This window comes from Piliocolobus tephrosceles, chromosome 11, assembly GCF_002776525.5.
Source record: "Piliocolobus tephrosceles isolate RC106 chromosome 11, ASM277652v3, whole genome shotgun sequence".
Taxonomy (NCBI): domain Eukaryota; kingdom Metazoa; phylum Chordata; class Mammalia; order Primates; family Cercopithecidae; genus Piliocolobus; species Piliocolobus tephrosceles.
The window spans coordinates 19,018,033-19,032,913 of record NC_045444.1 but is presented as its reverse complement, the minus strand read 5'-3'; the positions used below and the strand labels follow the sequence as shown (position 1 = coordinate 19,032,913).

The 14,881-nt window shown below is 37.7% G+C and overlaps 1 protein-coding gene across 3 annotated transcripts in view; it reads right to left on the bottom strand.

Moving 5' to 3' along the window:
- The window catches only part of RAB3GAP1 (RAB3 GTPase activating protein catalytic subunit 1), a 114,744-nt gene that overhangs the window by 74,128 nt on the left and 25,735 nt on the right, over positions 1–14,881 (bottom strand). For all 3 annotated transcript variants that reach the window (XR_002726671.1, XM_023193744.1, XM_023193745.1), the window contains 2 exons: positions 2,764–2,896; positions 122–200 (listed from right to left, as the gene is read on the bottom strand). Coding sequence is in view for 2 of the 3 variants with exons in the window: in XM_023193744.1 (XP_023049512.1) it covers positions 122–200; positions 2,764–2,896 (212 nt within the window). In the remaining variant the exon portion in view is untranslated. The remainder of the gene's footprint in view (positions 1–121; positions 201–2,763; positions 2,897–14,881) is intronic.

The following is a 14,881-nucleotide window of genomic DNA, read 5'->3' as shown; positions in this document are numbered from 1 at the left end:
TCAGGTGCAATTAAATGCTGAGTCTTCTGAGTCTCCTTACCAAATCGGTGAACTTGGGGACAGTGTTGAGGTCTCCCGCAACACGCATACTAAAAGATATCTGAGTAAAATATATACCTACCATCTTACCAGGCAATGTGCTCTTGGAGGAAAGTCATTATTCATACACAGCAAATCTTGCATAGATTGTGGAATAACATCTACAAAAACATTTGATAATGAAAAAGTTAGTATGTTCATGATCAGGCAGAGTTTTATAATATGCTTTGAGGAAACACATCTTGCTAGACCACGCAGTTTTGATATTGCTTTAAGATTCATATCTAAAGATAGCTTGAGTACAGGGAGAGGGATTTCTCATTTTTTTTCTTCAAACAAAAGTAGCCTATAAAAAAGACATATGCCACTCCCATGTTTAAAATATTTTTTTGCTTCTGAGTCATGACTCACACAATTCCTCACCCTTACCAGAAAGCTTTATTTATTCTTCTTGGCCTTACCTTGCCTCTACTTTTCTTCAACATTCTATTTAGAGATATGTCAACTCTGTATAACCTTCCATAGCAAGCCTTTTTAGGCCCCCTGTCCATCTCAAATGTTCTTGTAAAACTTCTACCTGGCTTCCCACTTCTAAACCATGTTTATACACTTACATTACTATCCATGATAAGGTACTAACATCAAAGATCATTATACTCATAAACACATGATAAATTCAATGCATAAAAAATAGTATCCATTCATAAAAACAATTTTTGTTGTACAGCTATCATTGCTTAGCAAATCTATATTTTTTATTTTGCTAAAAGACTAAAGAGAATGCTAACGATTTGATGCTTTTCAGACCAAAAGCAATAGGCAACTCCAACAAAACAAATGATTAGTGCTCAAATCTCCTGACGTCTGATGATATAGTTTTAAATGTGTATCTGTAAAACTGAGCTGATGGTTTGGCTTGTAACTCCCACCATTAGTTACAGCCTCAATCAACCAAATTAAAAGAAAACTGCACTTTATATGTACACATGCAACGATGCCTTAACTAGCTTAAAATTCATTCACCTTTCACTGGGCCCAGTGGTTCACGCCTGTAATCCCAGCACTTTGGAAGGCTGAGGCAGGATCACCTGAAGTCAGGAGTTCAAGACCAGCCTGGCCAACATAACAAAACCCTGTCTCTACTAAAAATACAAAAAATAACTGGGCGTGGTGGTTGGTGCCTGTAATCTCACAACCTGGGAGGCTGAGGCAGGAGAACTGCTTGAACCCGGGAGGCGGAGGTTGCAGTGAGCCGAGATCGCGCCATTGCACTCCAGCCTGGACAACAAGAGTGAAACTCCGTCTCAAAAAAAAAAAAAAAGAAAAAAATCATTCGCCTTCATTGTACCACAGTCTCCTTCATCTATTCATCTCAGACCTCTGATTCTAAGCCTCCTTACTACAGCAGTTTTTCCTTGATGTATAGTCTTCCCTTAAATTAACAGCACTTAAATTTTTGCTACTGAATAGTTTCTCCATTAATTGGCAGAATGAACCTGAAAATTGCTGGCCATTATGAGACCTCCCACCAATTGCACACACTTCCCTCTTCATCTTAAAGTTCTCATATTCACATTCTGGCTTAATTATTTTATTTTGCTGTATAATTCCTTCCATATATGTATATATGGTTAGTGTTATCTGCCCTGGTTTATGAATCTGAATGCACATGTTATCTAATTGTTTTGTTTCTAAGAAGAATATACATAATAGAAAAGGTGATGTAATTCTATTCCTACACAAGAAAAAGCACAGATTGTTTTCAGGTCTGAGCTTACAAATGATAATCCATTATGATCAGAAAACATTTAACACATTCTACCTATTTATTTGCTTAGTGAATGAAGAAGGGTATTTGACTGGCAGCTCCAAAGTTCATGTTTATTCAGTATCTTGCTCACTCACTGTTATGCACTAGTTCATCTAAGGACAGAAGATTTTGGATGATTTGACCTATTAACAATCATAGACACCATTTACTGAGTACCTGGCATGGGTCAGGTACTGAGATAGTTGCTTAGGTACTATCTCATTAAATCTGCACTTAGCCCTTCAGGTAGTATCTCATTAAATCTGCACTTAGCCTTTCAGGTAGTATCTCATTAAATCTGCACTTAGCCCTTCAGGTAGTATTACTTCATTTTACAATTGAAATAACTCAAGCTTAGAAGGGTCAACTAACTAGCAAGTAGAAAAAATAAAATTTTAATCCACTTGTTTTGACTCCAAAATCTGGGGTAAATCCAAAATACTACCCTCTAATCAACAGATTTTCCTTTATTTGTAATCCTTCAAAGCCAAAGTTACTTGCTTAATTCTCCTTCTCTAATTTCCCAATTAAAAGTGATCTTTTCTCCTCTGAATTCCAACAGAACTTTATCTGTACTTCAGGATGCACTTATCACTTTTTACCTATCATTGTTACTTACTTATGTATCTTATCTTCCCTACTGGAATGTAAGTTTCACTTAAGTTTGGGTTCTACAGGGCTTGGAAGAGTACCTGGTACATGTTAGGTACTCAATAAATATGAGCTGATTTAATTAATTAAAAAATGAATGAAACTGTATTTCATCCTCTACCTCAGATGTGGTGAAACAACTTTGCCCATGTAAAACAATTCCAGAGGAACTGACACTACACAAGAAAACTAAATTCGTCATTCAAAATTACAGCCAATCTTAAAAATTAGAAGTTAATTATTATTATACAGAAATAACTTACCCTCTAATAACTCATCCTTTCCTTCTTTATCAGTGGACTCTTGTACAAGGTAATGATGAGTGACTGAGAACTTGAAGTCAGCAAAGGAAATTTCATCTGATTTCTCTTCCCATGTGCCAGAAGTAAATATACCCTACATGTAACAATAAAATGGAAAAATATTTACCTTAATCAACAGCTATCATTATATTTAATAACGACAGGGATATCTTCCCCTTTTTCTGCCCTATAAATATCCTCCATACAGTCAAAGAAAAAAGAAAAACATAAAAGTGAATACAACCAAGAGAAAATTATTTTATAAATGATTTATCACAGTGTTCCTTTAAAAAGAAATTTCTCCTAGAATATTAACTATCAAGTGACTTACAAAGATTAATAATTTTTTCCAGGATGTCTCTATATAAAATCATGAATACGTCACTGTATATTAATAATACAGCATATAACATTATTTGACACCAGAAACTGCTTCATAAAGAAGCAGTCTGCACAATCAATTTAATGGCATGACACCTGTAGCACTTATTTAACAGATTCCTGCTTCTTTATCAAGCTTTGGCATTGAAGTCTTTCCATTTGAACAGCAACTTCTTGAATGGAAAACATATATTAACTAAGAGTTCCAAAGAGTTCCTTAGTTATAATAACCCTAACCATAAAAAAGGATTTTTCCCACAGGGCTTCTAATCTCCCATAGCTACTTTTTCCAATGGAGAAGTAAACAGTCATTACAGCATAGCACCACTACGAGGCAGGAAATACCAACCAAGCAACTAGCTAAGCACAGATAGCCCCAAACTAGACTGAAAATGTATAAGCAACAGATCTGTGAGTTACTATTTTAAAAATGTTTTCATGGCCATCCCTAATGTAAACACCTGAATGTTTTATATATATTCCTGGAAAGATATTTATAATTCTAAATTAAATGAAATCCTATTTTAAGTGTCCTAAGTATATGTTATTACATAAGTACATCAAATATCAATCTTTTCATTAGGATTTGAATTGTCATGTATGATACACATCCAAAATCGTATTTTTTTGTATTATACTTTAAGTTCTAGGATACATATGCAGAACACGCAGGTTTGTTACATAGGTATACACGTGCCATAGCAGTTTGCTGCACTCATCAACCCATCATCTACATTAGGTATTTCTCCTAATGCTATCCCTCCCCTAGCCCTCTCCTCCCCCAACAGGTCCCAGTGTGTGATGTTCCCCTCCCTGTGTCACGTGTTCTCATTGTTCAACTCCCACTTATGAGTGAGAACATGCAGCGTTTGGTTTTCTGTTCCTGTGTTAGTTTGCTGAGAATGATGGTTTCCAGCTTCATCCATGTCCCTGCAAAGGACATGAACTCATCCTTTTTTATGGCTGCATAGTATTCCATGGTATATACGTACCACGTTTTCTTAATCCAGTCTATCATTGACGGACATTTGGGTTGGTTCCAAGTCTTTGCTATTGTGAACAGTGCTGCAATAAACATATGTGTGCCTGTGTCTTTATAATGTGGATTATAATTATTTATAATCCTTTGGGTATAGACCCAGTAATGGGATTGCTGGGTCAAGAAAATAAGAGAGGACACAAACAAATGGAAAAACATTCCATGCTCATGGATGAGAAGAATCAATACTATGAAAATGGCCACACTGCCCAAAGTAATTTATAGATTCAATGCTATCCCCATCAAGCTACCATTGGCTTTCTTCACAGAATTAGAAAAACCTAAATGTCATATGGAACCAAAAAAGCGCTCATATAGCCAAGACAATCCTAAGCAAAAAGAACAAAGCTGGAGGTGTTGGGAGACCCCCTGACACTATTGCTATGGAATAAAAGATGAAATGCTCCTGATTATTGTAAATACAAAATTGCATGCAGGATTGTGTAAAGACAATGCCAGGTTGGACTGCCAGAATGAGCCAACAGCACGTGATGTTCTTCCCCTGCAGAGAGCCTACGAATGGACGTGCAGTCAGGGACATTTCACATCACCAAGATTCCTATCCCAGAAAAGCAGATGTTCATAGCTCTGGGAATAGAATGCAACCCTTGTGGAGAGTCTATAAACAGACGCTTGAGGAGCGCCTGTTCATATGGATAAGACAGGGCTATAAATGCCCTGACCTTGCCATGGATCTTCTAGGCCTCTTTAGGGTTAAGGCATACTCCCTTCTGAGAATTTCTGGTCTAACTGGTTGTCTAGCTTCATGTCCTGTTTCTATGGATTGTTTGTAACCAGCTTTTGCTGCAACTATTACTGCTGAATAATATCTTGCTAATCACAGGTTATGGAAAGACTGTGTTTCTGTTTGAAGGCTCTGTTAGAAATTACTGATGCACACACTATATTGTAAATTCTTATCTCTGTATATTGTACTTCTGCATACAGATGTTATGTCAAAGAATTATGTCATCCCCATGTGACCATTTCACCTCATAATCAAATGACCCTAAATCTCTCACTAACCTACCCTCCCCTCACTAAACTTAATAATAAATGCTGGTATATCCAGTGCATTGTTGGCACCGCGGGACCAGAAGGCAGTGACCCCCCTGGACTCAGCTTTCACTGTCTTGTGTGTGTCTATTATTTCCCGACCTGCCAATCTGCCTGGGAACAAAGAAAGAGCCCTGTTCCATTGCGGGCCGCAGGCCAGATCCCGCAATATGGAGGCATCACACTACCTGACTTCAAACTATACTACAAAGCTACAGTAATCAAAACAGCATGGTACTGGTACCAAAACAGAAATACAGACCAAGAGAACAGAACAGAGGCCTCAGAAATAACACCACACATTTACAACGATCTGATCTTTGATAAACCTGACAAAAACAAGCAATGGGGAAAGGATTCCCTTTTAATAAATGTTGTTGGGAAAACTGGCTATCCATACGCAGAAAACTGAAAGTGGACCCCTTCCTTATACCTTATACAAAATTAATTCAAGATGGATTAAAGACTTAAACGTAAGACCTAAAGCCATAGAAACCCTAGAAGAAAACCTAGGCAATACCATTTAGGACATAGGCATGGGCAAAGACTTCATGATTAAAACACCAAAAGCAATGGCAACAAATGCCAAAACTGACAAATGGGATCTAATTACTAAAGAGCTTCTGCATAGCAAAAGAAACTATCATCAGAGTGAACGGGCAACCTACAGAATGGGAGAAAATTTTTGCAATCTATCCATCTGACAAAGGGCTAATGGATCCAGAATCTACAAATAAACAAATTTACAAGAAAAAAACAACCCCATCAAAAAGTGAGTGGAGAATTTATTTTTTTTCTTTTTTTTGAGACCAAGGCTCGTTCTGTCACCCAGGCTGGAGTACAGTGGTGTGATCTCGGTTCACTGCAACCTCCGCCTGCTAGGTTTAAGCGATTCTCCTGCATCAGTCTCCCATGTTGCTGGGATTGCAGGCATGCACCACCACGCCTGGCTAATTTTTGTATTTTTAGTAGAGACCGGGTTTCACTATGTTGGCCAGGCTGGTCTTGAACTCCTGACGTCAAGTTATCTGCCCACCTCAGCCTCCCAAAGTGGTAGGATTACAGGCATGAGCCACCACATCTGGCCAAAAATCATAATTTTTATGTGTGGGGTGGGTTTCTTTACCATGAGGTTGACCTGTGTTAAATCAAGGCATCAATGGCCTATACCAAAGGCTCAAGAGCCAGTAAGTAATATAATAATGTACATAAGAGCTTGTTTTGCTAGAAGAAATGCCCAATAAAAAGCAGTTACGGCTAAAACGAGGTAAAAGAAAGTCCAGAAAAGGAGAGAGAAATTCCTTTTTCAAGTTTGCAGTAAATCTAAAGTACTCTTTTTAAAAGATGCAGTGACCCTAATTCTGTCTGATCCTAATTCTGGATTCTGGTACTATTGTCAACCTTACTGACATCTATCTAGAGGAAGATTTGATTGTATTCAATAAGAGACAAGGCAACCAAGTTCTGTCTCCAAAACAGACTCAACTGATAAACAACACTCTAACATCCCATATTCAATTCCATCAGGATATAGTCATTTGATACCAAATTCCAGTATGGCATATATCTGCTATGAGAACCAGAAATGACAGTTCTAGTTCATCAAAATTGATCTAGTAATTCATTAAAAATTACCTTTGAGGATCCTAACCAGAAAATAAAGAGATAAATGTATAGATTTAAAAGAAAATTGTCCCTATTCACAGATTACCTGATAATGTATGTAGAATATCCAAAAGAATCTACAAACAAATGACTAAAACTGATGAGTTTACAAAGTTATGAAATTCAAGGTCAATATATAATAACCACCTGTATTTTTATATACTAGCAACAAATGCTTGGAAAAAGAAATTTTTTTAAATACCCCTTACTACCATTAAAAAAAGAAATTATCTAGGAATAAACTTAATGGAAGATGAGCAAAAACTCTACCTAAAATACTTCAAAACACTGCAGAGAGATATTAAAGACCTAATAGAGATATATCATACACATGGATTGGAAGACACAACACTGTGAACACGTCAGTTCTCCCCAAGTTAATCTATATATTCAACATGATCCCAATTAAAACATCAGCAGCAGGCATTTTGTAGAAATTGACAAGCTGATTCTAAAACTAATATGAAAATCCAAAGACCCTAGAACAGCTAAAATAATTTTGATAAGTATACTACCTGATTTTAACACTTACTTGGCTACAATAATTAAGACACTATAGGCCGGGCGCGGTGGCTCAAGCCTGTAATCCCAGCACTTTGGGAGGCCGAGACGGGCGGATCACGAGGTCAGGAGATCGAGACCATCCTGGCTAACACGGTGAAACCCCATCTCTACTAAAAATACAAAAAAACTAGCCGGGCGAGGTGGCGGGCGCCTGTAGTCCCAGCTACTCCAGAGGCTGAGGCAGGAGAATGGCGTGGACCAGGGAGGCAGAGCTTGCAGTGAGCTGAGATCCGGCCACTGCACTCCAGCCCGGGCAACACAGCAAGACTCCGTCTCAAAAAAAAAAAAAAAAAAAAAGACACTATAGTATTGGCATAAAGACAGACAAAAAGATCAATGAAATAGAGTCCAGAAATAATATTCGCACTTATACCTGACTTCACAACAGAGGTGCCACCAGAATTCAGGGGGGAAATAATAGTCTTTTCAACAAATGGTCCTGGAATAATTAAATATTCACATGGAAGAAAACATGAGAATATCTTGGGATCTTGCAAATACCTTAGGATAGGCAAAGATTCCTTTGACCAGACTAAAAAAAACACTAACAATAAAACTAAAAATAGAGAAAATGAACTTCATCTAAATAAAATTTGTGCTTATCAAAAGACACAGTTAAGAAAATGATTAGGTGGCTGGGCACAGTGGCTCATACCTGTCATCTCAGCTCTTTGGGAGGTCAGTCAGGGATGATCACTTGAGATCGGAAGTTTGAAACCGGCTTGGGCAACAAGACCCTGTCTCTACAAAATAATTAGTTGGGCATGGTGGTGTGCAACTGTAGTCCTAGCTACTTAGGGAGGCTAAGGCAGGAGGATCACTTGAGACCAAGAGTTTAAGGCTGCAGTGAGCTATGATTGTACCACTGCACTCCAGCCTGGGTGACAAAGCAAGACCCTACCTCTAAGAAAAAAAAAAAAAAAAAGAAAATGATTAGGGGAAGCCATGGACTACAGGAAAAACAAAATACATACCTAAAAAAGCACTTACAACCAGGATATATGAGGATAATTTAAAAAATTGAACAATCGAAATTTTTTAATGAGCGGAAGACTTGAATAGACAGCAGAAAGCACTATGAATGACCAATAAACAGTAATTGTGATTACTAGATGACTACTATCAATAGTCATCAGTGAAATGCAAACTAAAACTACAATGAGATTCCATTTCACACCCAACAGAACGACTAAATATAAAAATCTGACAATGCCAAGTGTCAGCGAGAACGCAAAAGAACTTGAAATCTCATACACAGCTAAGAGCATAAAATGATAAATCACTTTAGAAAATAATTTGTCCGTTTTTAATAAAATAAAATTTTATTTAATTTAATAAAAAATTAATAAAATTAATAAAACATGTAACTACCCTAAAACCTAGCAACTCCACTCCTAAGAATATACCCAAAGAAAGGAAAGCAGATATCTACAAAATTCTCTACAGAAGCTTTGGTAACAATAATCCAGAAATGGAGACAATTTAAATGCCCACCAATAGGAGAAAGGATAGTGTATTGTGGTATAGTTACAGAATAAAAAGAATGATACATACAATATGGTGAATTTTTAAATCATCATGTTCAGCAAAAAGGTTAGATATGAAGAGTGCACACTGTATGAGTCTAGCTATAAAAAGCTCAAGAACAGGAAAAACTAAAATATACAGTGAAAGAAGTCAAAACTGTGGTTACCTCTGGGATTGAAAAACAAGCAATCTTTCTGGGATAATGAAAATGTTCTATATTTTTATATGAATAGTGGTAACATGGGTTTATACATTTGTTAAAACAATTACATATATGAGCTCTGTAAACTTTGCTGTGTATAAATCATAACCCAACAAATTTAAAAAATCAATAAAATATCCCTTAAAAATGAGATAAAGAAGTGGAAAAATAACTTCTGAGGAAAATGTGAGTGTTGGTGAGAGGAAGATGCTCTTTTTCCAAAAGAAAAGACAGTAATGGCAATTATGTAACAACAGCATGGTACTAATCATCATAATTTGGCACCAACAATCCTTTCCACTTACCTTTCTACCTACTCAATAAACATTAGGTAACTAAGATAGAGTCTAAGTCATAACTTTGGAGGACCAAAGACCTCAGTAAGATAAAGATCATTGACTTAGTTAACCCCTTCACAATATGTTTCCTGGACTGTTTTAATGGCCTTCCATCCTTCTATGTCGTTATCCTCCTAAAACACAAATATGCTATTTTTCCTCCTCCACTTAAATTATTCAACAACTTTTCCATAATCTATAATAGTGACCTCTATCAGTAAAAATCTGATTATACACCTCCATATATTCATTTCCAATTATGTATTATAGTATTACACATATTGTATAAAAACAAAAAAACTGACATTAAAAGGATATAAAAATGTAACAATTAGAAGTTATAATACACAAATATTTCAACATGAGCACACTGGTGGAAATACAAAGCTTACAGATCTGACTCTATTCCTTTCAGGTTTTACCCCCACATCAATCTTCCATCTTCCTTGTATTACAATTATGCCTAACAACTTGTTTTTCCCGAGAGGCATGCTTTCTTCATAAACCTGTGCGTAGGCTACTCCTACTGCTCTTCTCTGCTTCATTCTTTTAGTATACTTTTAGCTCATTCTTCAAAACTCAACCTAAATATTAATTCCTATTGAAAATCTGCCTTTGATTATTTTCAAGCAGTTAGTGATTATTTCTCAGCATCTTGTTCAAATACAAGAACAATACCTTATTCTAATTGCTTATTTATACGTCTATTTCTCCACTAGATTGTGAAAAGCAAAGACTATTGTTCTACTCATATTTGCAGCCCAGTACTTAACAGTACCTACATGCTTAATATGTATTTAGGGAATTACCTTTGTTCAGTATTAATAATAACCCCTACAACTTCCAATGGTACCAGAAAATATTTCCTAACCAGTATGTTATCCAGTAACGTACTGGATATCCATACATTTGAGTAATATACACACTGTGATCTAACAAGTTGAAATAGCACACAACCCCATCCAAAAGGTATTCTTATGTCTTGAACTGCTGCAACAACTAGATATCCACATGCAAAAGAACAAAGTTGGATCCTTTTCTTACTCTAGACTTCAAATTTAACTAAAAATGGATTGCAGATCTAAATGTAAGAGCTAAAACTATAGATACCATCAAGAAAGTAAAAGGATGACTCACAATGATACATGCTGCAACATAGAGAATGGGAGAAGATGTCTGCAAATTATGTACCCCATAGGGACTTGTATCCAGAATATATAAAGAACTCTTACAGTTGGATAAGGAAAAGACAACCCAATTTTATTACTGTTTTTATTTTCTGAGGAGTTTCACTCTTGTTGCCCAGGTTGGAGTGCAATGGAGTGATCTCGGCTCATTGCAACCTCTGCCTCCTGGGTTCAAGTGATTCTCCTGCCTCAGCCTCCCAAGTAGCTGGGATTACAGGCATGCACCACGACATTTGGCTGTTTTATTTTCAGTAGAGACAGGGTTTCACCATGTTGGTCAGGCTAGCTTCAAACTCCTGACCTCAGATGATCCACCACCTTGGCCTCCCAAAGTGCTGAGATTACAGGAATGAGCCACCGCACCTGGCCGACAACCAAAATTTAAAATGGGCAAAGGACCTGAAAGGACATTTTTCTAAAAAAGGTATACAAACAGCCAATAAAAACATCAAAAGATGTTCAACATCATCAGCCATTAGGGAAATGCAAATCAAAACCACAATGAGATACTACTTCATATCTACTAGGATGGCTATAATTAAAACAAAAATAAGAACAAAAACAAAAAATAGTGTTGGACACAGTGGCTGACGCCTATAACGCCAGCACTTTGAGAGGCTGAGGCAGGAGGACTGCTTGAGGCCAAGAGTTTAAGACCAGCCCGAGAAACAATGAGACCCCATCCCTAACCGGAAAAAAAATGTTTTGAGTGTGTTGGTACATGCCTATAGTCCTACCTACTTGGAAGGCTGAGGCAGGAGGATCACTTGAGACCCAGGAGTTTGAGATTACAGTGAACTATGATTGTGGCACTGCAATCCAGCCTGGGCAATAGAGCAAGACCTTGCCTCTAAAAAATAAAAATAAAAATTTTTCTCAGGAGTCCTATACATGGCTGGTAGAAATGTAAAATGAAAGAGCCACTCTGGAAAACAGTCTGGCTGGTCCTCAAAAGGTTAAAAATAAACATAAGATCCAGAAACTCTACTCCTAGATATACAGCCAAAAGAAATAAAAACACACGTCCACCCAAAAACTTAATGCTATAAATGCTCACAGCACTACTCACAGTAACCAAAAGGTGGAAACAACTCAAATTCCCATCAATAGGCAAAGATAAATGTGGTATATCCCTAAAATGGAATATTATTCAGCAATGAAAAGCAATCAGCCCTCCATATCTGCAGACTCCACATCCCTAGATTCAACCAACTATGGGCTGAAAATATTCAGAAAAAAACCCATCAATACAACAATTAAAAATAATATATATGTATTTTTAAAAATACAATATAACTACTACTTATACAGCATTTACATTGTACTAGGTATTATAAGTAATCTAGAGAGGATTTAATGTGTGGGATAATGTGTGTAGGCCATTTGCTAATATGCCATTTTATATGAGGGACTTGAGCATCCAGGAATTTTGGTATCCACAACAGGGATAGGGGAATGGTGTCTTGGAACCAGTCCCCCCAAGGATACCAAGGGATGACTACACTGATAATTGGTACAATATGACAAACCTGTAAAACATTCTGTTAGGTGAAAGAAGCCAGTTACAAAAGTGTACATATTGGCCAGGCATGATGGCTCACTCCTGTAATTCCAGCACTTTGGGAGGCCGAGGCGGGTGGATCACCTGAGGTCAGGTGATCATGACAATTTGAGATTAATAAATAGTTTCTAACCATTGAACAAAAACAACCCAGTCATCTAGATACACTCCACTCCATACAGGTGGCCTGGCTGGCCTTCAGCCTGGATCAAGATCATCCCACTAAAAGCACAAAAGCACAGAAAGGAATGATATCAAGGCTCAGTCCAGAAGCCCTTTTGTATGCAACTTTTAACTTTCATTCCACAAGGGAAATTCAGAAACAAAGGGGAACTTGAGATAGTCCTTCTTCAGTTACCAAGAACCAAAATTCACCCAGACAACATTCAACTACCTAAGAACTGTCATAGGAAGAGATCCTGAGCAAAGGGGACACAGCCAACTGTTAAGTGAAAAACCAAACCAAATATAAGAAGAAATCCTCAGGGAAAAGGATCAGCCAGGTATTGATTCACGTAGGCATGAGGTACATTGGTTAACACAAATAAGCCTTCTTTAAAGGAAACAAGTACCCTTTAGCATCATCTCAGGCACTCAGATCTAATAGGCACTTGGGCCTACCTTAGCAGTCAAAATCTATACTCCTTTCTGAGCCAGCCTGGCTTCATTTTAAGCCTGTGTTTTATTTCCTGATCTGACCTTCTCCTCTGTATATATGATCTTCTCATCTGCTCATAAATATGTATCACATTTATGTATATCCACCAAGGATTTTAATTACTCTAATTGCATATACTTGAAGTTCATTATAAGTATTTTTTTTAAGTAAAAGCAGACTGTACAAATTAATTTCCTGCTCTTCAGGATAGGAACTCACTCACATCTACTAAGTACCTACTAAGCCAGATAATTCATGTATGTGTGTGCCTGTGCATACATAAAATCTTTTAACGCTGAAATTAAACTTACATGAGGTTAAGGATTAACCTCATTCTATGGATGAGAAAAAGTTAAGAGACTGAAAAACCTGTCCCAGATTACCAAACTATTAAGTGGTAAACTGATTTGCCGTATCATTTACCAGTAGCGTAAGTGGGCATGATTAAGGACATAACTAAGGACATGATTGGATAAATGCCAGATGATTAAGCCATCAGTAGATTTGTGAAGCAAATTGGATCCCTGTTAGCCTTTAGGTAAGGTAAAACTGATAAGAAGGAACAGATGAGGATTTGGGGCAGGAAATTGAACCGCGAATTTAGGAAACAACCCAGCTCAGTTAAAGTTCCCTATAGGGGAGTAGAGAAAAAAGGTGGAGAAATTAGGGACCTGACCATGGAAGCCTATGAATATCAGTCCTAGTTCAGACTACCCTGTAGGCAATGGAAAGCCATTGAAGGCTTCTGTGAAAGATCATAATATAATGACAGCATTAGTTCAGGAGAATTCATCTGAACACACTGGAAGGACAAAAACAAATGAGAAAGAGAAGGTAAGGAAGGGGAAAGCATGGAGAAGTAATAAAGACAATCACAAAGTAGTATAGAGGCCAGGTGTGGTGGCTTAGGCCTGTAATTGCAGCACTTTGGGAGGCCAAGATGGGAGGATCACTGGAGCCCAGGAGTTCAAGACCATCCTGGACAACATGGTGAAACCACATTTCTGGCTGGGCACGGTGGCTTACGCCTGTAATCCCAGCACTGTGGGAGGCTGAGGTGGGCGGATCACAAGGTCAAGAAATCGAGACCATTCTGGCCAACATGGTGAAACCCCGTCTCTACTAAAAAATTTTTAAAAAATTAGCCAGGCGTGGTGGCGCACGCCTGTAAACCCAGCTACTCAGGAGGCTGAGGCAGGAGAATTGCTTGAACCTGGAGGCAGAGGTTGCAGTGAGCCAAGATCGTGCCACTGCACTCCAGCCTGGGCGACAGAGTGAGACTCCATCTCAAAAAAAAAAAAAAAGAAACTACATTTCTATAAAAAATAAAAAAATTAGTGAGGTTTGTTGGCACGTGCCTGTGGTCCCAGCTACTCTAGAGGCTGAGGCAGAGGATCACTTGATCCCAGGAGGTTAAGGCTGCACTCCAGCCTGGGTAACACAGCAACACTGTGTCTCAAGAAAAAAAAAGAAGAGGGAGAGGGAGAGGGAGATGAAGGAGGGAAGGGAGGGGAGGGGAGGGGAGTGGAGTGGAGGGGAGGGGAGGGGAGGGGAGGGGATAAGGGAAGGGAAGAGAAGGGAAGAGAAAGGGAGGGAAGGGAAGTACTAATATAGCCCAGTGACTGCAGAGGAAAATCATGGGGGGATATTTGTCCTACCAGAATGTATAATAAATCTATAGTAATTAAAAAATAAAATGATATTTATATAGGAATAAACATTATTCAGAATCCAGAAACCGATCAAAATACATATGGGAACTCACTACATAATAAAGGGAACATATTCAATGGGACAGTTTGGAAAAGTTGGCTATCCAATAGCAAAACAAAAAAAGTCTCATTTCACTCACAAAAAGTAATCCTAAGTAGAATATCTAAATGTTAAAAGAAAAAATCTTT